The sequence below is a fragment of the Hippocampus comes genome, unplaced genomic scaffold (genome assembly GCF_001891065.2).
Source record: "Hippocampus comes isolate QL1 unplaced genomic scaffold, H_comes_QL1_v1.1 scaffold285, whole genome shotgun sequence".
NCBI classification, from domain to species: Eukaryota; Metazoa; Chordata; class Actinopteri; order Syngnathiformes; family Syngnathidae; genus Hippocampus; species Hippocampus comes.
In genome coordinates this window covers 330086-354713 of record NW_017805073.1, presented here as the reverse complement: position 1 = coordinate 354713, position 24628 = coordinate 330086, and the positions used below count along the sequence as shown (strand labels likewise).

The 24628-nt window shown below is 44.3% G+C and overlaps 2 protein-coding genes across 3 annotated transcripts; one reads left to right on the top strand and one right to left on the bottom strand.

The window, feature by feature from the left end:
• Window positions 1-992: 992 nt before the first annotated feature.
• Window positions 993-8676, bottom strand: LOC109512780 (1-phosphatidylinositol 4,5-bisphosphate phosphodiesterase delta-1-like). 2 transcript variants are annotated; one of them, XM_019864768.1, is made up of 15 exons: window positions 8398-8676; window positions 7081-7239; window positions 6502-6730; window positions 5705-5834; window positions 5339-5567; window positions 5036-5237; window positions 3871-4015; window positions 3654-3806; window positions 3423-3566; window positions 3189-3348; window positions 2699-2815; window positions 2429-2607; window positions 2189-2321; window positions 1700-1849; window positions 993-1547 (listed from the first exon to the last, which is right to left on the bottom strand). In XM_019864768.1, exons 1-15 carry the CDS (start codon window positions 8426-8428, stop codon window positions 1456-1458), a joined length of 2253 nt encoding a protein of 750 aa, XP_019720327.1. In that variant the 5' UTR covers window positions 8429-8676; the 3' UTR covers window positions 993-1455. The 2 variants fall into 2 exon arrangements, with proteins under 2 accessions (XP_019720327.1, XP_019720326.1); XM_019864767.1 differs by lacking the exon at window positions 8398-8676 and adding an exon at window positions 7430-7549.
• Window positions 8677-10973: 2297 nt separating this feature from the next.
• LOC109512782 (serine/threonine-protein kinase OSR1-like) lies at window positions 10974-21734 on the top strand. The gene is made up of 17 exons (XM_019864769.1): window positions 10974-11192; window positions 11808-11920; window positions 14158-14266; window positions 14534-14675; window positions 14955-15010; window positions 15524-15633; window positions 15717-15818; window positions 16120-16253; window positions 16336-16384; window positions 16474-16539; window positions 16629-16751; window positions 17684-17719; window positions 17883-18032; window positions 18123-18228; window positions 18297-18365; window positions 18503-18567; window positions 19200-21734. The coding sequence occupies exons 1-17, from the start codon at window positions 11123-11125 to the stop codon at window positions 19272-19274; spliced, it is 1575 nt and encodes a 524-aa protein (XP_019720328.1). The 5' UTR covers window positions 10974-11122; the 3' UTR covers window positions 19275-21734.
• Window positions 21735-24628: the final 2894 nt, after the last annotated feature.

Sequence of the window (24628 nt, the reverse complement as noted above, 5' to 3'; positions counted from 1 at the left end):
GCCACATTCAAGTCAACTGAAATGCTTGGAGACATCATCCAAATTGTCATCATTCTAAGTTACAATTACACCACTCAAACTAGGGATGGAACATTTGGGTTTTCAACTGTAGTTTCTCCATCTCAACACTGGGTGGTACCCACGTTATTTTGACGAACTTGGACGTGACGTTTATAGCTTGGTGCTCTGCTATACTAGAAATATGTGAATAAATGAATATAGGATGCCAATTGAGATTACTGCAGTGATCAAACTTGAAATCTAACAAGTCCAGACAGCAATCGGCGCCCATTCCGAAACGCTTTACGGCAAGTCGATGTTTAGAGATAAGCGGCAAGAGGCGACATGCTAATGCTAATGTTAGCCCTCTGCCGGCAGTGACGCTCATTGCCATAATAGGCGAAGTCAATGCATGTGCATTGAAAATAAGCCGTAGCTTGCTCGATTCTCAAACGCTGACAAAACTAATACTGGATTGTAAAGACAGTAACATTATGTATACTTATTTTAAGGTCGACAGATACAAGTACTAATTGAGAAAACTGAGGAAAAAATGTCACTCCCTTATTCCATACAAAATGTGACCGATCGGCCTTTAGAGACTTCAAATTCACCGATAACGCACCCCCCCCCCGAATAGCTAGTGATCGATAATCATCGGCCACCGATCGATCCCTAATTCAAAGTATTCCAACTTTTATTTTTTCAGCTGACTCAAATATCACATTCGACCTTTTTCCTCAATATAGCTCCCAAATACGTCTTCTACCTTCCTTGACCAATTCAACCCCTCCCCGCTTCAGGTCTCACGTTCTTTTCAACAATTCACTTAATTCTACATAATATCAGTTCAGCGCGCGACCAGCATTCATACTAAATTGCATTCGCCATTGGCAAATGCTGTTTCACCGCCACCTGCTGGTCACGTGTCCGGGTTCCAATAAACATGTTCGATAACGATAAAACAAACAAAAAAAAAAACTGCCCTTCGATGTGATGTGAATGTTTTAATGGACTCCCAACAAAGTGACAAGCTACAATAAATACTCCAGTTGACACGTATTCATGTTGAAAACTTGCTCTTAAAAAAAAAATGTGATCCAGGAAAAATGAATCGTACATGACAATGTACCCATGACAGAGCATTGCTGTTTACCTTGAAATGCTAGTATAGTGAGAATGCTTTGTGAACCTAGTGTAGTGTTATCGAGGAAAACAAGTCCCCGCAAAGTTTCAGCATTCGCTTGCATATTTGCACTGTATTTCCATGAAGGCTCACGGCTCCTAAAAAAAAAAAAAGTATGTCTAACTTGCAGTATTATTCTCAATAAACAAGAATAAAGTTACTCAAATAGGTTGATCGACAAAGCAATATGCACTTTTATAAACAGTATTAAAAAAAAACAAGTCATGGCTATGTAATGGAGATCCACAAACATGCCCGATGGTGGATTTTTATTCAGCATCAACGACCATGATGTGAACGAAGAGTGCAGCTGCATGGACAACGTAACCACTTTTATCGAGCAGCGGCACGTGTCTGTATCCTGTGCGTGAACACAAAATGAGTGCGCCGGTTAGGAGGAGAAGGGCAGCGGCTTCACTGCGTTGAACCAGCTAGTCTGGTCATTTCTAAAGTAAGGGAGCTGTTTTATGACTTTCGGTGTGAGGATGAGAAAAACTATGGACGTGAACTTACCCATCTTTAAACTGTTGAGCGGAAGCGTGTACTGCGCAACAAATTCGTTACCGGATGTGGAATCATAGTCCTGGATCAGAAAGCGCACCAAGGCAAGCTCTGGTACGTACACGTCAAACTGGAAGTTTTCATTCCATTCTGGGTTGAAACCTAAAAGGACAATTAAGAATAAGCATAGTAATGCCCCGTGTGCACACTACATTCCAAGAGTCAATCAAACTTTATTTATTTTAGAGCGTGACAAAGTGTGCGCCAAAACATTTGTAGCCCAGGGTTATTTTGTCCGTCATCAGGTGACATTTAATTTTAAAAGTAACTCTGGCATTAACACAAAATTTAGTGTATCGTTGAATTGAACCCTAGTCGTGTTCATTAAAGCGACAAGGCCTTTTAAATTGGATGTAATGAGATGAGGCACGTGACCGTTCTATGTCATAACCGTAGCATCTAAAATGAGCTCGACGACGTCGCATACATAAAGTGCATTACCGTTGTTGTCAACAGCGCGGGTCTCTTTCACAGCCATGTCAGCCGGCACCCCATACACCTCCACCTTAACCAGCGGGTCAACAATGGAAGATTTCTTCCTGTTGACTTTCGGGAGCTGCTGAGCCGATATAACCTGGTGACCAGAAGACGTTTCACATCAGCTCATGCATCCTTCTCTTACGGGATGTCAGGCAGAAGTTGGAACGACTTCAAAGCCTTTCTTGAAGTTGAAGCACACACCATGACGTGGAGCGTCTTGGGCTTCAGCCACTCTCCTCGGGTCAGTGTGATCGGATCAAAATCTGTGACTGCTTTCCTCATGTAGGCCGGTTTCAGGATGTAGCCGCTCTTCCCGTTCACGAGGAATTTGCCTTGGTTTAAATCCATATCCTCGCAGGTCGTCTGAAAGTTTAGGGCCACTGAGACACACATATGAGATGGCACGTTCTCAAACACAGCCGAAAACGTTGCAAACATCACTCCCCCGGAGGCGATCTCCAGATCGTGTACCGATTTGGCAGCCAGCGTTCCACAGAGGCACCGGGTTGTAGTTGGATGAGTCGGTCCTGGAGCCGGCTGGATAGACGCGGCTAAACTTGTCCACGTTATGATTGATGAAGGCGTTCGCTGCATGGAACAAACAACGGCAGAAAATGGAATCGTTGTTCTTTTTCTCGGACTACCACTTCCGCACGAGCGCTTGGAAAATGCAATGAGATCACGTCAGCGTCACAATGTCAGTGGCTGTCGTTTTTAGCAGTACACTGCCCTTCGTTTTACTGGGAGGTATTTCTTTCATTTGGTTTATTTAATTTAACTTGGTGACAAAAAAAAGAGGCAATTTTTTCTCGATGATACACTGCCACTGGACACCACTGCAATCTACAACCACAATGAAAGAAATACCGACTCAATCCCTCTTCTGAAAGTGATGCAAAGGCCTAAGCGTTACCTTGACGAAGGCGCGTCTAAGTTGCGGCCGCGTTCAAGACTTCCTCACCTGACTCTTCCGCAAGCGCAATGGCCTTTTTTTCCTTAAAGGACGACATCTCGTTAAAGCTCAGGTTTTTCCTGGCATCCTCGAAGCCGTTGAAGTGGACGCTCTTGCAGTAGATCACCATGTTGGACAGCTCTTTCGACAGCTTCAGTTTCCTTTTTTTCTGCAGTTAATTCAAAGGTAAAATAAGCCGCAAATGTTGATGTCATCGTTTTTTTTTCCCCTCTTTCTACGTACCTTTTCCTCCTCCGCTTCATCCTCATCGTCTGACTCTTCTTCTTCTGTTACTTCAGACTCATCGGCAGCCGCCGCATCCGGAGCGAAGGTGGCCTCTAGTTTGTTTAAACTCTTGGCTTTGATCAGGAACTTTCCCTTCAGCTCCTGGACAACAACAACGTGGCCGTAACCTTGAAGGGCAGCGCGATTTTAAAGGGAAGACTAAAGGAGCGGCGGCGGTGGGAAATGCACCTCGGGAGATGGGAAGTTTGCGGGGATGCCGTCCCCGAGGGGAGACGTGACCAGCGCGCTACCCAAGATGGAGCTCATGTGCCGGGCCATGACTTCCTGCTGCTCCACACTGCAGTGGTTCTCCAGGGAGATGATCACCGGGTAGTCCGATGCCTGCGGTAGGTAGTTACGTAGAGTGACTTGACTGAAACCATCTGAGAAGATACAACGAGCGCACCTTAAAGGCAAACTCCTTGATGGCTTTAATGACATCTTTGAACAAGATCTTCGAAGTTAGCGTGTAGCCGTGGTAGACGACCGGTTCGTCGTCTGAGCCGTCCCAGCAGTCCAACTCCACGCAGCGACAGCCCTTCAGCAGAGCCCTGAAAGAGCCATCGCTCGCTTAGAGATCTCATGAAAACCACAAAAAAATGGAATATTACCTAAAAGCAAAAATAAGATGCCTCTGCCGCTCGCTTAGAGATCTCATGAAAACCACAAAAAATGTCATATTACCTAAAAGCAAAACTAAGACGCCTCTGCATTACACGGTCAACGCTTCCAAGATTCTATTTGTTTGCATATCGTCGTGTATTCATTCGCGATACGTTTAATGATGTCAGTTATAGCAACTGCATCACGTGGAGGCATTTCTAATATTTTGCATCTCGCATATACAGTCGAAATTCTATTTGTTTGCATATCGTCGTGTATTCATTCGCTGATACGTTCAATGATGTCAGTTACAGCAACTGCATCACGTGGAGGCATTTTTAATATTTTGCATCTCGCATATACTGTCGAACCCCCCCCAAAAAAATGACGGTAGCCTGCACATAGTATGACAGAGGACAATTCAACACCACTGCAGGAACATGTAAAGCTATGAAAAAATGACGGTAGCCTGCACATAGTATGACAGAGTGACAGTTCAACACCACTGCAGGAACATGTAAAGCTATAACATGTATGCTGTACATACTATTAAGTGAATCCCCCCCTGAAGCTACAATCAGACTGGCCTGATGCCATTCAGATACTGCACGCAGGGGATTGATTCTTGTGATATGACGCATGCTTACGTATTTTTTTTTTTTTCCTCTTTCGAATTTTGTCTTACACCTGTCATTGGAAATTGCAATTTTTTGTTTTAGTTATATTTTGCAAAGGTGTATAACTTCTCCCATCCTACCGCCAAATCTTAATCCCGCAATGACAAAGTAACCAAACCATCAATGCCAGCTGCACATAAGACGATAAGCGCAGTGGAGCACCATGGCAGAATTGGACTCATGCACTCGAAACTTTCCAATCACAACTGTGCGATAGCTTTTTTTTTTTTTTTTTTTTTTGTGAAATAAATTCACATAATGCATGTGTAGAGACCCGTAAAATGCGTTCACCTGATGTAGGCCTCTGTGCTGCTCGGTCCTTTGAGTTGATCCTCCAGGAGGTAGGTGTTGTGTGAGGACGAGATGAAATAGTGGTTGAGCGGCTGGCTCATGTCCTGGTGCACTTCCTTATGCTCCGGATTGAGGAGCAAGGCATCAGGATGGTGCAGATATATGAGGAAGCCGTCCTTAGTTAACACCTTCTTCTCCTTGGCTGCAAAACGAACAACAACAAAGCGCACACGGTCCGCACAGATGACAATACTGAACACATTTTAGACATATCACAACCCATGCCACACGGCCGCCTCTCACCTTTTTCATCCGGCTCAAACTTCTCAATAATCTTGTGCGCTTCAGCCAGCGTTATCATCTCTCGCTGTTCCTGCAGCAGGAACTCCACCAGGTTTTCGCAACTCATGACGCCCGTAGACCGGGCGTACTCCCGGTAGATCACGTCAATTTCTTCCCGGTAGGTCAGCAGGTTGTAGAAATCTTTGATCTCCTCCCCAAACAGGTATCCGGACTTTGATTTGTCGCATTTCTATTTCAGGTAACGTGACAGTACGTTAGTCTTCATATAGCGGGATACCTTAAATGACATGCTAGCTGTCAATTCAATTAGTCTTTTACAGACTAGTGGGAAACATGGGAAGAAAAATTCTGGTCATCGCAAAGAACCTCAAAGAGCAGGTCTGCGTAGCTGTCATCCACGTCGATGTTGATGAGATGGAGGAAGTTCTTGACCTCGGACACACTCAGCTTGTTGTCTTTGTTCTTGTCCGCTTTCCTCAGGCAGCTGAAGATCCAGCTGGGAAAGTTCATTGTAAGGAAAGTATCGGTCGGCCGTGCGCTTTCCTTGAACTCTGGACTGACAAATCAATACATTAAAAATCAATCTCCCTCATATTTGGTCGCGATGAGCTCAGCTTTCACTGGACTGATGCAGGCGTCATTTCACTCCCGACAGGTGTATAAATATTTGTACTGCCGGGCGCATGGGCTATACAAAGCCGTCTAGTCGCGGAACAAAATATTCGCACCACTGATCCCTCCAGACTTTCTTAGCATTCCAACAAAATGGAAGAAACTCTCACATAAGCACACTAATATGATGATGCGAGACAGATGTATCTTATGTAGTATTTAATAGGGGCGGTCTGTTTGCTGTTCATTATATCTGTCGGAACTGTATGTCTGCAGGGCGGCACGGTGAGCGACTGTTAGCACGTCCGCCTCACAATGCAGAGGTGCAGGGTTCGATTCCGGCTCCGGCTTTCCTGTGTGGAGTTTGTGTGTTCTCACCGTGCCTGTGTGGGTTTTCTCCGGGTACTCCGGTTTCCTCCCACATTCCAAAAACATGCATGGCAGGTAAATGGAGCAGTCTAAATTCTCCCAAGGTGTGATTGTGAGCGTGAATGGTTGCACGAGGCGTGTATGTCTTTTGGCTTCAATCTGAACTGCAGTGAGAAGGATACTGTTCTGTCTTTTGCTGCTGGTTGAGGTTGTTTCTGCTGTCGATCAGTTTCTGAAGGCTGCCCACCCATTGCTTGGCCTCGTCCTCAGAGCTGGCGATGAGGTCCAAGTTCTTACGCTGCTCCTTGAAGATGATGGAAAAGCAGCAATTCTCCATGTGCTGATCTGTGTACTTTTTCAAACCCTCCGTGTGACGACCCAGTCGCACCACCGAGATGTCGTCGATGGAAACTGTGCACACAGGAAAAGCCTTCGTGTCATTTGGAGCACGGCATTTTGCTCGCCGCATGGAAACTGAGACAAAGAAAACCAAACTTTGTGTTCCATTTTACAGTGCGTTTGGTATCTTCAACAAACTTGTTGAATGAGCTGTTTAGGAGCATGAACGTATTTCAGGTATCACACTGAGAATTTATAGATGTAAACTTGGCACAAAGTTCACACGGGTGAACTTTTATACGCACTACTTATCAGAGTTATTTATCACCGGCTAGAACAGAAATGATCTATTGCAGCTCTGGGATAAGGTCTTCCTCTTTATGATCCGTGATGGAAAATTCCAGTCGACGATGGTGCCTCACATGTCCGGTGCCTCCTGAAGGTTCTTTTGGATTCCCGCCACATCGTCTTGCAGTCTTCTTGGAGTCTGAAGTATCGGTTTTTCTTCCAGGAGGAGGAGCGGACCTTGAGAAGATCTCCCCCCTGCAGGAGGAACTGGACATCAGTGTCTCCGTCCATACCTGAGAAAAAGATACGTACATTGAACGGATTCTTCGGCGCTGTAAATTTCGCATAAAATCACACCATCGCCAGCGTCTTATTAAACATTTCATGTTGTCTTTTCCTCCGATTGCATGGCTTAAAGCCCCGTGCCATGCTTAAGACCACATCCATCGTTTTGTTACCGCATATCAATATTGTGCAGCCTACCTAGGAGCTTCACATTCTTTTCAATCACCTCCGGGTCACTAGCAAAGCGCCCTAAGTCCTGGGATGTGCTGCGTTTGTGTTGTTTACGCAGGCATGCCATGCTTGGTGCTGCCCCCCGTCCGCTAAGACGCTATCTGAGTGTGTCAAAGGCATGCGTGGGCAAGAAACGGTACCAAAAGGGGCGTGTACCACTCAAAGTCCACCTTTTAATTCGATCCGATGACCCGAGCATGTTGTAAAATGCGCCGAGCCTGGCGAGACGTTTTGCTCACGGAACTCTGCTTGCCTCGATACTTACAAAAACGGTTGTGCTACTATTACTTTTTTTGCAATCTTTTGAAAGTAATTCACATTGAAGTCAATCACAAAAGTCGGAAGGTGAAGTCAATGTTTCAAAGAAATAGTCAACGTTTAATGTGGGGTTATTAACGTTTAACTCAATCACAAAAGTTAGACGGTGGAGTCAATGTTTCCAAATATTAGTCAACGTTTACTTTTTTTGGGGGGGGGGGGGGGCAGCAATATGGTGCGGTAGATCGTTTACCAGCCGGCTCCCCCAACATGTTTCCTGTGCCGTTATCCACCGCGCCTGTTTAGAAAGATTACATTCAACGTTTAAAGTGAAACGCGGAACATGTGAAGCTTCTTTCACAAATTCCAGTAACAGCTCTTGTACCAACAAATGTTCCCATTTTTTAATTGCGACTTTGCAACACGCGCTAGCTGTCCGTAAAAGGTGAAACTACTGTACAGCGAAGGTGAAGGTGAAGGGGGCACGCCCTTTGCACACAAAGCAGGACGACCAAATATCAATAAACTCCAACAGACGTTCCGAACGCATTCAGAAGGAAAAATGGAAGGATGACACAGCGAACGTGCATTCGGACGGGAAGGGAATTTGCATTTGACATAATTCGTACTGTTCAGCACCATATGGGCCGAAAATAATCACGTAAAAACTGGCCTACCGTATTTTGATTCGATTCCATTTGTGTCCATGTTCTTCGCTGTTCCTTCCTCAATTCTAATTTCAAGTGGGTGTTCAGTCCATGTGTGATGTTGAAAAAAAAAAACTGACGTTTGCGTGTGCTGGGGGCGTCGTAGGCTCCAGGACGTGGACGGCACACTCGAAGGCAGTAAGTGACACAGGTGGGTTTCAAATGCCCCCCTCCTCCCTTGTGTGACTACGTAATTAGAACTCTGCTTTGCAGCCAGTCGGCCACCGTCTTGACGAACCTGCTATGCAAGTGGTATCGGTGACGTCACTGTCGGTAAAATTACCTGTACGGTGTTCACCTTCACGCCAGTATATTAAGTTGCTTTTCAAGAAAGTTAAAAGGAGGTGGGGAGGAGCTTCACGCCGGCTGAGAATGGATTTATATTTTTTTACTGAATTGTATGACATGAAATGTCAGCGGCATGTTTAAAAAAAAGTTCCAAAGACAAACTACACAATGGGCATACAAACAAAGGGACAATAAGCTTGTGTTCTGATGCACAAATTCATTGGGCGAGCCCTTCCTTTCCGTTGCAATCTGATAAACATTATTTCATGAGTCTTAAGAGGTACATTTTGCTCACTGCATATGGTCGACCAGGAAAAAAAAGGATTGAAACTTGTGCCGTGCACAAGTTTTTGTCTTTACTATGCTTGTGAAAACACGCAGAAGTCAACACGCCTGTGGGCCTAATAGGTCAATTGCTGAAAAATTCTTCATTAACCAGCCCGGATGAAGGCTTTGCTCTCTTTTTCATGTGAAGCTTTGCCTTGGTCGAGAAATAGTGCTGCAATCACATCGAGTCTCTTGTGGCTTTCAGCACTTCCCTTTCAGGCCAGGCTTACCCTCGGTGCATTGTCAGCATCAGGATGAGTGGACTTTAATGCACCATCAGGAGAGAGCCTCCAGTCTGTGGTTGACCGTTTGCAAAATCTACAAAATTCAGGGACACTGGACAGGCCGTGGCCATTAAACTTGGTGACAGGTTTTATTGACAGTGAAAAAAATACATTCTTTAGAAAGGACAAATTGAAAGGTTATGTGTTGAGAGGAAGAGGAGAAAGAAAATAACTTTTCGCCGTTTCTTGTTCTCAGTGTGTAATCAACAAGCAGGAACAAGCCCTGCTGCTTCCTCACATACCAGAGACCGTCCATAGTTTGGCTTTGTTTGCCCCTAAATTTCTCCATCTATCAACTGACGGTTCAAGGAAAGGGTAATGTAATTAGTGAGAATAAAATAAAGGGCATTATATTACTCAGTTCCACAGAGCAGACATGAAGCAAGCTGTGAATGAGTGAATGGGGTTGTACCTGGGGGCAGTCAGGGTGATATTGATAGCAGGTAAAGTGAGGGTGCTGAACCCTTTCACCGGGAAAAGTGTGGGTGTTGAAAAATCCATTTACCCCACAGCTCTGACAACCATGTTGCATGATGACAGAACTAATACCTCAAACACACAATGAACCCTAACGTTACTACCGTATGTTTACACATTAAATGCAATAGTAAAAATGCATGCATGTTAAAATCACTTTGTTTCAATGTGGGAGCACATCTGCCTCGTAGTTCTGAGGTCTGTGTTTCAAATCTTGTGTCTGACCTTGTGTTGACTTTGCGTGTTATCTCTGGGCATATGTGGGGTTTCTCTAGGCCTCCTGCCAAATTCCAAAGCATGTTTCATTGCAAGTCTCAAAATCAGGTGTCTCAAACTCACGTCCCGGGGGCCATTTGCACGATAATGTTGGATGATATTTTACGGCTCCCTACTTGACATCAAAGTTTAATGTGATTACGGCCCACCACCCCAGACCATATGGCCGACAATTCTACACGGCCCTGTTCTGATCACCCTATAGCGAGAGTCAATAGTCTTTTTGTGGAAAAGCTGATCCGTCCCAGCGACCATCACATAATTTGAATTTGAGACCACCACTCTAATTTGTCAGGAGGTGTGAATCTAAGTGTAAATGGTTATTGGTCATATGGAAAAGAAAATGACTGGATGGATGATTTTGATCTTTCTTATTACCTCAGCATATTCACTCAAGCAGTCATTTAATATATTCGGGACGTATCACGACTGAACCGAGACAGACTCGAAAAAAATACTTAAATTTAGCCATTAAATGGAGTTTCTTGCACACAAATGGATGAATGCTTGGCCTATGTAGCTCACTGCTTCGCTCTAGTGGTGAAAGTGTTGTGATGATGAGACTGGTGTGGACTTCTGGTTATGCCGATCAGTTAGACCGATTGAACACATTGTTTTAACCACGATCTTGATTAAAAAAATAATAACAACGTTCAAATGTTATTGGGTAAAATACAAAAAGTTACGTCAGTGTCGGCAAGAAGAAGAATTAACAAACGTGTGGCAAGTGGTTCGAAGTACCCCCAATATAGTATCACAGTACGTGTACAGTACTTAACACGGACTGGTACTCAGTCACGTGGTACCAGCGTCCTACCTCTGTACACTCAAGATGGCGGCATCTCTATCCCTTCGTATGGATGTGACGTCATACGATGCGTCAGTCGCACGTAAAGTTGTGTTGACAGCAGCGACCGCATTTGTCGCTCAAGAGCTGCAGTCGGTACCATTTGTGCCAAATGGAGTAGCCTCAAAGCGATCATTTCAGCAAACGCATTTGAAACAAGTCGGACGTACTACTCGCACGTCCTAACAACGACACGATGGCAGACGACCAGTCCACACAATCGTGGTCAATCGACAAGGATGACTACGTTCTCAACGAGGTGATCGGTTAGTACCCTAGCTTGCTAATGTTTGCCAGCTAGCCTTCACCGTTTAATCAACGCGATGCTAACTGCGACTAGCCAAGTAGTGTTGCGTGTAACACAAGGCCAGTTAGGACACGTTGTCACATTGGGTTAAGGTTATAAAACGCCCAGTCTACTTGCGAAATGACCAGAAGTAGTTTGATCGGACGGTTAAAGACAGCTTCCAGAAATTCACCGTAAAGCTAAAAGGCTTGTTCACGTCGCCCTCAGTATGTGGTCTCGTCAGATGCGAGAGGAGTGGGTGGGTGGTGCTCTGTAGCAGACGCTACACCTCTACCTCCAACTTTTGCCGTGCCATAAAACTGAAATGCAGCTGTAATTTCACGACCATATTAGAATCGAATTCAAAATCCAAGGTTGTTGCAGTGCGGCCATGCGTCACCCAAATTCAAACGAGTCAAAACGTCCCGTAATACCTTCCCAACAGTGTCTTACCCTAACTGATTGATGTCATCTTTGCAAGCGCATGTTTTCTGATCCAACTCTTGCATTAGTATAATATGATCTGATTAATGACTGTATGAAACCTGTCCTTTCTTGTAGAGGTTTGCTTGAAACCTTTTAATGTTCTCCTCAGGCAGTGGAGCAACTGCAGTGGTCCAGGCCGCCACCTGCAAACCCAGAAAGGAAAAGGTGGCCATTAAACGCATCAACCTTGAAAAATGTCAGACTAGCATGGATGAGCTCCTGGTAAGAAAGTGTCATGGAGTGTGAGATATTTCACATCTGCAGTGTTTATACTCTATTCTGTTTGGTGAGAAGTGTGGTGTGAAATACTTTGGGCCCCACCTCACCGGGGACACCAAGATCATATAAAACCGTGGGTATGATTAAAAACAATATCTTAAAGGCTACTTCAATGGATCATGTTTCTCAGAACAACTACTTTAGTCATTTCTTACACGGCATTTCGTGATTTTAGGGCATTCATATGTCACAACACTGATTTCTTACTATAGTTAAGTCTTCTTTTGACTAGCAGATAAAAATACAGATGCCAGTTGTTGAAGCTTCGCGGGTGGAACTCTTTCCTATTCTTGCTTGATGTGCAGCTTGAGCTGTTCAACAGTCCAGCGTCTCCGTTGCCATATTTTAAACTTCATAATGTGGCACATGTTTTCAGTGCGAGACAGTTCTGGACCGCAGGCATCCCATTCCACTACCCGTGCTCTTTTACTACCAAGCCACGCTGTTGTAACCTGCAGAAATAAGTAAGGGTGTATCTGTACATGAAAAAGATGTTTGGATGGGAGCATATGTTTCTCCAAAACCTGTATGGACCTTTCGGCATGAATGCTGCCTTCACAGATGTGTAAGTTACCCATGCCATTGGCACTACCACAGCCCTGTACCATCACAGATGTGGGTTTATGTTTTTTGTTTTTTTTTAAATGGTACTCTCGCTCTCTGGTCGTGGGCGGCGGCCGCTAAACTCATCCAGCTCTTTGTTTCCCCGCCGTCTTAGATTTTACCCACGCTGCCGATGATTACAACTGTGTTACAAGTCAGACCTGATTCACACGCTGTCCCGCTTCAGACCGAAATATGCCTCGGCTTTGTGGCTTTCTCACGAAGGACATCTCAGTTGGTCAAATACAAATGGATTTAACCAGAGATGTAACGCGGAGCAATATTTACTGGCTTTGGTTTTCTAAAGTGTTCCTGAGCCCATGTGCTGATATCCTTTGGATCATTGATGGCGGTTTTTGATGCAGTTACTGACTGAGGGATCGAAGTTGACGGGCGTTCAATGAAAAGAACTCATTCCAATAATTACTCAAGTAAAATGGTAAATGGGCTTTCACTCGTATCGCGCTTTTCCACCTACAAGGGGCTCAAAGCGCTTCACACTGATGATGCAGAGCAACTGGACACTTGGGCATGGTCATCGGGGCCAGGGATTGAACCCGCAACCCCTGAGTTTCGAGGTGATTCATGGATAAGCAACATTAGAATTTTCACATTCTCCTGTTGAGATTCTCCCGTGTGCTCGTGTGTGCACAGGTAGGAACGGAAGACCCAATATTGCCTGTAACCGCCGTGCTGATATTGCGGCCATGTTGGCGGGGGGGCCCACGTACCCGTCGCAGGCAATGCATGAACATTGAAATGAAGTCATCACTTGCTCATTTCTCAACTGATTTCTTGAGGCCGATTTTCATTTATTTAATTCAAATTTGTGTGTGTTTGTGAACGTGAAAAAATGTGCTCTCAATATTATATAACATTTGTTGGTAAAAATCCAGAAGAAATATTTTGACCTGTGAAAAGTTACTCCGAGTTCCCCGGTCATCATTGTACGGCCTTGTACGCCACCGTATGCAGCAGCGCGTACGGGCATTCTTGATCCGTTGGTTATCTTGTCGTCCACAGAATGTGTCGAAGACTTTGACCTTCCTAGCTTCGTGCCGCCGTAGCCGCTCACCTCGGAAAAGGCGTGTTGTCGCCTTCCTAGTTTGGAAGTCAGAAGTCTGGGATAATAGTTGGTTGAATTATTGTTCAAGTTGTGGTCAAAAGAGGACTAAAAATAGGATTTCACAGGACAATTTGGAAGTTGATCCCCAATTTCCTCTTCAGCTTGGAGCCAATCACAAGATAAGATGCGGCGCACAGGAAATAACATGAACTTTTTCCTCCAGGTCTAATCTACTATTTTAATTGTTGTCATGCATTAAAAACTAAAGCAACGACCCTTTTTGAAAACGTATCAAGTGAAAAGTACAAAAGCTGGTGTTAAAATGTAACCAAAGTGTTTGAGAAATGAATACTCAGTGAATTAGAAAGTACTGCAAAAAATAAAATTACTCAAATTCAGTCCATGAAGTACTTTTTCTTCATGACTTCTCTTCGCCGAATTGAACTGAATGTACACCACCGTACCGTTGAGGACGATCTAGAACAGCGTTGTCGTTTTTGTAACTTGGCAGAAGGAGATCCAAGCAATGAGCCAGTGCCACCATCCCAACATTGTGTCGTACTACACCTCCTTTGTGGTGAAGGACGAACTTTGGCTGGTCATGAAGCTTCTCAGCGGTGGTGAGTACACCGCAATCTGCAGCTCAAATCCAAACCCCCACGCCCTGAGCACAACCTTTTAATCACGGGTGTTTGCTCTTTCGCTAAATAGGTAGTTCCCGGGAGAGAGGCCCAAACACAATATTAGCTGAGCTGAATATTCAAGTGAATGGGGGGGGTAGGAAAATGTCATCATGTGAGAAATCCCTTTTTGCGGGTATGCTGTTCGCTTTTTGGGGGGACAACCACCATTTCCCGCTCTCTCTCTCTCTGTCCCCTGTCCCCCAGGCTCGGTCTTGGACATCATCAAACACATCATCTCACGTGGGGAGCACAAGTCCGGAGTGTTAGACGAGGCCTGCATTGCCACCATCTTAAAGGAAGTATTGGAGGGCCTGGAATACCTTCACAAAAACGGGCAAATTCATCGGTGAGAAGTCCTCCTGGTGTGATCACGTTCCATTGACCGCGTGTCTTTCACCCAGACGGGCAGCCTTTTCCGTATATGTGACGGTGCAGGTTCAACTCGACCTCGGTTCTTAAATCATTCATACAATGAAGGATGCATAATTGAGAAGGCTTGATTCACACGGCTACTCTGCCTTCAATTGAAATGTTTTCAGGGTGATCGTTATGATACGTTGCTCATTTTTGATCCCTTCATCAGTGAGCAAACTTGTTTGAATCTCTCTCTTCATTTCACTCACAGTGATCTCAAGGCTGGAAATATCCTTCTTGGGGACGATGGCTCAGTTCAAATTGCTGGTACGGTCTTCTCCGATTTCTCCTTGTCAGGAAGTCATGATTTTGTATAGTCAATACAGTCTTTCTGAACTGTATTGCCGCTCATCTACCGCGTCACTGTAATATCGTGCGATTGTTGTTTTTATCCCCTTGTGGAAAGTTCCGCCACGTCACTTAAACCTGCAATGCCCTCAGATGTGGCAAGGTAGAGCTGCAGTTGTTTGTTGAATACCGGGAGAGCAATAAACTACAAAGAGAATAAGCACACGGAGACTCGCAATAGCGCCAGCTAACTGGCCAACCTCCCTCCAGCTCGCCGACATCACACGTCACCATGCCAGGCCACGCCCCTTAAAGGCATAGACTTATTTTTGACTGCATGTAAACGTAGTCACGGTGGTATTGTGTAGAAATTGATCCCGTGAAACAAATTTACACGTTGAATCAAACAATTTCTTGGGCAAAGTTTGAACGTGTATCTTTTTTTTTCCCCCCTTTTCGTCCTTTTCAACCTTGCATACTTGTGGCCCTCAGATTTTGGTGTGAGTGCCTTTCTAGCCGCAGGCGGGGATATGACCAGGAACAAAGTTCGGAAAACGTTTGTGGGGACGCCTTGCTGGATGGCCCCTGAGGTCATGGAGCAGGTGGGGTTCTTCTTTCATGGATTGATGGGATTTTTTTTGGGGTTCTGGTTGTTCCTTTGTGCTTACTGTGCTTCTTCGTCCAGGTCCGCGGCTATGACTTTAAGGCTGACATCTGGAGTTTTGGGATCACTGCCATCGAGCTGGCTACGGGAGCTGCACCATATCACAAATATCCACCAATGAAGGTAACATTGGATTTGTTTTGCTGCGTGTTTGAGTTTTCTCATTTGACTGCAGTGAAACTTTTATTTTATGGTTGAACGCTTGGGTTATTCCGGGAGGCCGGTCAGCCCCTGATTCCTTCCAACAATTTCGACCACCCACGCTGAGTGTATCGGCCCGGAAGCGGGACCTGATACCAGGAGGCGCCCATCCCCTTGTGCCATGTGTGACATTGACCATACGATGCTCATTGCTAATTTGCATCCACGGAGTCTGCTCAGTTTGGACGCAGAATCTGATAGTTGCGTGTGTGTGTGCGTGTAGGTGCTGATGCTGACTCTACAGAACGACCCCCCCTGTCTGGAAACCGGTATCACAGACAAAGAGATGGTGAAGAAATATGGCAAATCCTTTCGAAAGATGATCACCTTGTGTTTACAGAAGGATCCCGAGAAAAGGTCTGGCCGGGAATCTTTTTGCGTTGGCCGCTGCCCTGACAGTAATTTCCCTTCCCGTTTCTTGTTATTTGGTCCTCTTTAGGCCCACCGCTGCTGAGTTGCTCAAGCACAAATTCTTCACAAAAGCTAAGGCAAGCTTCTCTCTGAGAAAAGCCACTCTATTTTTACACACCGCAGTGTATTTTTATGAATGTGTAATATGTGTTTCGTGTCTTTATAGAATAACGACTACCTGCAGGAGAAGCTGCTTCATAAAGGTCCATCAATAACGGATCGCTCAAAAAAGGTTTGCCATGCTTCTCTGAATTACATCTTACAGGGCACTGACAATTATTAACCAGGGCGTATTTTTTTTTTTGAACCGATCTTGAAAAGGTGAGGCGTGTTCCGGGATCCAGCGGGCGTCTCCACAAGACGGAGGATGGCGGTTGGGAGTGGAGTGACGATGAACTGGACGAAGAGAGCGAGGAAGGCAAAGCTGCAGTGGCAGCTCTGCGGGTGAGATGTCAGCTATCTTCGAAGAAGCGGCGGTCGTAATTATGTGACCAGTGGGCGACCGCACGCCATTATTTAAGGTGTTCCGCCGCGGATACGATTAATTCATTGTCATTGGCTGCAACTTGGAGCGCCATCAGTCAGATGAGATTGAAGGTTGGGTAAAACGGTCCTGCCCGATTAAAAGCACACCAGTTTGGAGTTTGCTCTTCTTAAGATGCACTGTCTGATGTGAGCCGGGCCTCGCACAAAAGAGCTTCACATCCTTTTTCTTGCAACCGCATACATAAAAGTAATGAGCTCAAATGGTTTCTTTAATGCGGATGTTGTAGCATGTGCATGCCTGACCTGTGTTTACAAATCCTTGTTTTTACTCATGCATGCAGTTCAAATTGAGTGGACAAATACGATGCACCGCTAGTTGGGGAAGACTTGAGTGACGGGGGGTGGGGGGGTGTGTTCTCTGTGTTTTTGTGTTTGTTTGTTGAATTTGTATGTCGGAGCCCCTCTATAATGAGCTGATTCATCTCAAAGGGGAAATCCACAAAGAAAAGGGTTCGGTTCAGAAGGTGGGTCAGGATCTTTCTTCGGGCAACATACAAGTGCTGAAGTGATTTGAGAACAATTTGGAAAATCGATACCATGACGAACGAATTGTGAATGAGACAAACTCGTCTTCTTCCTGAGGACGGTCAAAACTAACGCACACGTAAAGTTTAATGAACTGAAGCCACGCTGGTCCGCCGTCTTCCAATGTCAGTCAAACGTCATGTCCTGCTGTGGGATTATACTCTCCCGTCTTCTCCACTGTGATGTCACCAAGTCTTGTTTTTGGAGTGTGGGATCCTTGAAATTCTGTCCGCGAGTATAAAGATTGGGTGTCGAAGAGGATTGCATGTTTTTAATCTTGACAATCTGTCATGTCCATTCTGCAGTCGCCCAGAGTGAGGGACGGGTCTCAGACTTTGGAGGTGAGTCTGTTGATGGCGGGCATGACCGGCAGATGTTGATTTTCTTGCCACGTCTTGATGAAGTGATCAGCATGAACGTCTCACTTGTTTGTCATTCCCTTTTTAGTTCGCCGCTCTTGTCGCGCCGTGCCACTCGGACTAAATTGTGTGTCGTACCTCTTAGATTTTCCCGCCAGCGGAGGGCGCCGGTGCGCACCTGAAGCCGCCCACCGCAGTCAATGCCAACGTTACGCCCGTGGGACAAAGTGGTGAAGAAATTCCACCGCAGGTTCTCGTTCCAACAGGGAGCCCCTCGCATGAACCCCCCGCTCAAGTAATCGTGCTGCGGACAATAACACATTGAGCAATTGAAGGCTTGAGGGCGGCGGCGCAAAGCCTCAATTCGCACGGGCCTCTGTTTCAGGATCCCGTTGTGTCCGACGCCAGCGTTCCCATCAGTCTCGTCCTGAGGCTGAGGAATCCAAAGAAGGAACTCAACGACATCAGATTTGAGTTCATGTCCGGGAGAGGTATGATGAAGCTCAGCTAACCTAGTGTGCAATGTTTGCCTTGTGCCAATGCGTCTCTACATCCTCAGACTCTGCCGATGGAGTATCTCAGGAGTTGGTTTCCGCCGGACTGGTTGACGGCAGGGATTTAGTCATTGGTAAGTACCCACACCCAAACTCGACAAAAAAAAAAAAAAAAAGCAGAGCTCTTGCAGACGGCTGCCAACTAAGGCGCCGTCTTGAAATAATATCATTGTAACCAAACTTCTGATTTACTTTTTCAACTTCATTCCAGTTGCTGCTAATCTGCAAAAGATTGTGGATGATCCCCAGAATCACAAAAATGTCACCTTTAAGCTGGTAAGTACATTCTTCTAATCTATTTTTCCACAACGTGGCCATGGGACATTTCATTTCCCAACTAACGGGAGAGTGGTCAACTGTTTATTTTGGTGGGGGGGGGGGTTGTACCAATCATTTCTTAATAGATATTTTTTAGTCTATCAAGTCTCTCTTGTTCTGAAACTTTTGACCATTTTATTCCAAAATACAATTGAATTCTTTTTTTAAATACATGAAATGAATATGGAAAAGAATTGAAGTTAGCATGAACATTCCAGTTTCTCACAAGGCACCTTTGGGAAAATTAATTACCGTAGTTTTTTTTTTTTTTTAACCGTTTCAGTGCATCAGAAGGTGTGTGGCGGAAAGTCGCCGACCATAAGGGGTTCGCAATTGAACAGTTTGTTTGCGTCGCTTGGTGCGCGGTGGCCCTAAATGTTCACTCGTTTATAAATCTTGGACAGCATTTGAACCAATATGTATTCATTTCTGTGCAGTATAAAAAAAAATGACAGCTCTGAACTTTCCCCAAAATAGCTGACATTTTCACAGCAGACAAGCAAATATGTTCCGCACAATGCAAAATCTGTGTTATCGCAGGTGCCGTGTAGTGAGGAAACACCGTACGTCGGTTCTTTTGTCCCCCCCAGGCATCTGGTGTGGAGGAGTCGGAAATTCCCGATGACATCAAACTCGTCGGCTTTGCGCAGCTCAGCATCAGCTAAGTCAAAGGGCGTGCAGCAAAAGACCGCAACGACGGGCAACGCGCTGCTGCTGCTGCATGCTCGTAAATTCAATGACGCCACTGCTGCCAAAGAGAGGAGGATGGCGAGACATGAAGCTGGCTAAAAGTGTGACACTACGGCAGGATGCACGAGGACCACGTGGCGAGGAGGTTCAAGTTCATCACAGGAACACACTTGAAACGTTTACAGTGCGCTTATTCACGGGAGAGGACATCACAATCAATTATTTACCAATCTTGCCCCCGAGCCCCGCCCTCTTCATTCTTAAGCACAACCCAAACCATCTGTCACTACTGGAAATGATGCCTTCCTCTTTTTTTTTTTGTTTCAAACTGTGCCACAAAAGTGAAATCTCACCTGATGCTACACTGAATTGGACCAGTGAAATTAAGCCTTAGTTAATTGTTAACTCCATATATCCCTTGTCCAATTGATAAACTTAATACCGATTATTGGCTGAATAGTTGTGTGCATTTCTAAGATCTCCAAGAAAATCTTTCTGGAGCAAAACTTGTCCCTCTTACAGTTTAAAACACAACCAAAGACAGCAATCAGGCTCTGACTGCACCAATAAACTCCTTCAAATGTGCTTAAATCATCCCTTTTAGCTGCTTTGGGTCATAATTTCAGTTACAGCAGTTTAACTCAAGTATTCAAAAAAAAAAAAAAGTAGACTGGCCTGATATTCTTATCCTATGCAATTTTTGTTTTCAGCGGCTGTGACGCTCTTGGCTACAAGCACTTCTCTTTGGCCGAGTTGATTGTCTCGCCGTACCTCAATCGTTCACGTGTCAAGCGGCAAGGTAGCTCCCTCAAAGCGACTGATTTCCACCAAGCATTCTCGCAATGTGAATTCTTGACACGCCTACACGGGTCATGCTTGCTTTATTTTTGTTCACGATTGTCAGCGTTCAAGTGGTTATGTCGGGGGGTGGGGGGTGAATAGCTTTTTGGAAAATCCTTAATGCATCTAGTTTGGCTTGCAAAAGTAGCCGGGTTTTCAGCTGTGTGTCATCAGAAAGTGAAAATGTTTCGCCACCAGAAAGGGGCACTTCACCCAAATTGCACCCAACAGTGATGGTACGCAGCCATGCTAATTACTTGGCCCAAATGGTCAGTGGCTAGCCACCGTCAACTATGAATTCATCCAATACACGGCTTTCCAGAATCATTGTATCAATTGACCTTTCACCCAAATTCAGCTTGGAATCGGCTTCAGCTCGCCTGACCCCAAACAGAATATGGACGGATTGAACACTCTTTACAAATATTTTGTCAATTGGCCAAGAGTTTTATTTTTGAGGAAAAAAAGTTTTGACCATGAATGACCGACCCCCCCACAACCTTTTTTTGTTCTTTCTTTTTAAACCTGTTAGCATGCTAACATCTATGCTAGCAAGACTGCGGAACACTCGTTGAAAGTGTGTTTTCATTGTTGATAGCCCCGCAAACTATAAAATTCCAAGACAGAATTGCTTTGAAATGTATTTACAACGCCAACCACAAATAACTTCAGGTGGGGTGACCCTTGCCCGAAAAATGATAGTTGCCCGACAAGTTGTATGTGTTTGGCCATATAACATTTGTTTTTGGTCACTCCCAGTTTAGCTGTCTGCTTTCTTCGCACCACATATAAGGGCTGCCTTGAAGCTGCTTGTTCAGGTACCGGAGTAAACAGTGTGGAAAGAATGATTTACATGGACGTATGTTGCAACTCCAAGCACTGTCACCTGCGTTTATTCTCCCCCCATCACTCCCATCTGTAACAACGTTGATGCATTTGACTGTTCAATGTGTACATGCCATATAAAGACACTTGTAAATATTGATTTTGGAAACCAAGTGGTAAATCTGATGACTCATCTTGAGCCGAAAGGAGTTGTTTGGGGGTTTTTTGTTTTTTTTTTTTGTTTTCTGCCATTTGCCTTTGTCATTTTGCGTCATTAATCATGCACAACCTAGTTTAATTGGCACCTTATTGATGTGTTAACATGCCAATTGTACCTGTTCTCATAAGTGGACGTTTTCTTTCATGTAAACTTGTGCAAGCCCAATGGCGTTTGAGAAGTTGTCACATGACACAGGATACAATTGTGTGCGTGTGTGTTTGAGCTGGTGCGTGTGTGTTTTTTCTGGTTTTATCATCTAAATGCCCTGATTTATTACATATATATATTTCTTTTTTACCAAAAAGGAAAGCATGAGCTTTCCTCATCACAGTAAAATCATGAGTATTATTTGAATCAAATGATGGCAAACTCGCGTTGCAGTTTTAAAAATATGCTTATTGGGTTGTACACATATACTTTTGTCAAATGCCTATTTGAACTGGAACATTTGTTATTTCAAGACAAATTGTATCCATTGATGTAATATGTCACCACAAGCGGAATGATTTTTGGTTGATGAATAAAGCCACAGTGGAGTAGGAAAAAAAAAGGTCCTCTCATGCTGTTGTATTTTCAAAACAAAAAATTATTTACATTTTACAAGTCAAACTAGTATGCTGAAATCGTGACCAGGCTGTGGCCAAGTACAGTAATCCTCAATCGTATTTTTTTTTTCATCGCCGCGTACGGTAGGATTGATAAAGCTTTGATATGCGCATGCGCGGTAAGCCGTTGTAACGGTTTTTGTTGCTTTGTAAGGGGAATCGTAATCATTTATAAGGGCAGCGATTAGCCGAGGTTGACAGGTAGGCAAAAGGATTTGACTTTCCCAGTTCCAACTCGTCCAGAGGATCATAAACACAACAACAAAAAACCAACATGGTGAGACAGCACCTTATAAAGGTACCCAGGGAGTTGTATTTTTTCGGTGGGACTGTACTTGTAAAGTTGAGAGCCACTTCTGTCGAAGGTTTGTCATTCCTATTGGTCACCAGTAGACGGCGCCCTTACGTTTCAGAAAGAACACCGTCGACGACGGGCGCGAGCCTCTTGCGAGTTTGCGGTCGAATTTTACAACGATTCTTACTGCTGTTAGCTGACATTTGAAAGCGAAATCGGGTTTATTGTTTCCCCTTGCCAATGGCGGGCCTTCTGTTGGAGTTTGTGACCGAAATGTTTCTGACATGTTGATCGATGTACAGTGAATACTTTGAAGGGGAAAAGTTATCGGGGCCCTCAGAAAGTCATCCGATGTTTCCTCCCCAATCTGAAACAAAGTTTGATTTCACCGTGATCCTTTGGGTTTTGCAGGTTCTTCAGCCCCCGGCCCCGTTGGGACCAGCAGAGAGCACCCCGCAAGCATCCAGACGAGACTTGCGTCTCAACTATTCCAGCGGAGTTGCCCTGATCAACAAAGCATCTTGAAACAATGAATAAAGTTGGCTTGCACGTTTTGGTAGTGTGCGTAATGGGTGTTTTATTTGCACTTTATTCACGATCGCTAAGAACAGTGGTGTCAAACATACCGCCCGCGGGCCGGAACCGGCCCACAAGGAGGTTTGATCAGGCCCGCAGGATAATTTAAAAGTGAAAAAATGCATAAAAGACACGGAATGAATATTTTTAATAAAGTGCAATTCGTGGAATATCCGCTAGGGGGATACGCTGTTTTGATCAGAGGAAAAGACAACATTGTTTTCATCAGAGAAGAAGACAACAGCAGCTTCAGTCTGTCACTGAGACAGACTCAACACAAGAGACGCAATCAAGGACATGTGAATACTTTATTCTTTACACATATGATAGCACTCTCCTTAGTCTGTAAGGTGTAGGCAGGGATTACATTTAGATTTTATATGCTAGTGTAAATGGTTTAAAAATTCCTTTCTTTATACATCTCGTTTAATCTTAAAAGTGTATTACTATATTTTTCAAGACCAATTGCTTGTGAAGGTTTTGTGCCTTTGTACAGTCAGTGGGATCAGTTGTAATGCAGATACAGTCAAACCTCGGTTTTCATCCATAATCCATTCCAGAAGGCTGTTCGAAAACCGAATTGTTCGAAAACCGAAACCACGCTCTTTTTAAAATAAAAATGTTTATTGAACACGTCTGCTCACAATGGAAAGCAACACGAGGAAGCGTCACTTCCTCGTGTAAGGAAGGCGAGAGGAGTCAAATGGTGCATTCAAGTGTGCTCGGGTTTGTTCGAGAACCGAAATTTGTTCATCATCTGAGGCATTAAAACTCAAAATTTTTGGTCGAAAACCGAATTGGTCGAGAACCGAGACGTTCGAAAACCGAGGTTTCACTGAATGCGAATGATAAAAGTAAATTGCACATTTGTCTGAAGAAATCTGAGGTGCTTCATAAAATGTTTTGTGAAAGATATGTTCATCAAATTTCAACATTTTCCGAGTGTTCTTGTGCATCTTTAGACCAAAACAAAGGAAAGTCATATTATTTTGGTTATTTATAGCAGAGAATGGTATAATTTTTACATGGTCGTTTTTTTCAGCTAAAAACGCCTTACTATACATGGTCGTTTTTTTTCGGCTTAAAACGCCTTACGATACATGGTCTTTTTTTTCATCTAAAAATGCCTTACGATACATGGTCGTTTTTTTCGGCTAAAAACGCCTTACGATACATGGTCGTTTTTTTCGGGCTAAAAACGCCTTACTATACATGGTCGTTTTTTTCGGCCAAAAACGCCTTACTATACATGGTCGTTTTTTTCGGCCAAAAACGCCTTACTATACATGGTCGTTTTTTTCGGCCAAAAACGCCTTACTATACATGGTCGTTTTTTTCGGCCAAAAACGCCTTACTATACATGGTCGTTTTTTTCGGCCAAAAACGCCTTACTATACATGGTCGTTTTTTTCGGCCAAAAACGCCTTACTATACATGGTCGTTTTTTTCGGCCAAAAACGCCTTACTATACATGGTCGTTTTTTTCGGCCAAAAACGCCTTACTATACATGGTCGTTTTTTTCGGCCAAAAACGCCTTACTATACATGGTCGTTTTTTTCGGCCAAAAACGCCTTACTATACATGGTCGTTTTTTTCGGCCAAAAACGCCTTACTATACATGGTCGTTTTTTTCGGCCAAAAACGCCTTACTATACATGGTCGTTTTTTTCGGCCAAAAACGCCTTACTATACATGGTCGTTTTTTTCGGCCAAAAACGCCTTACTATACATGGTCGTTTTTTTCGGCCAAAAACGCCTTACTATACATGGTCGTTTTTTTCGGCCAAAAACGCCTTACTATACATGGTCGTTTTTTTCGGCCAAAAACGCCTTACTATACATGGTCGTTTTTTTCGCGCTCAAAACGGCTTACTATACTATGTCGTTATTTTCGGAAAAAAACACCTTACAATACATGGTCATTTTTTTCGGGCTAAAAACGCCTTACTATACATGGTCGTTTTTTT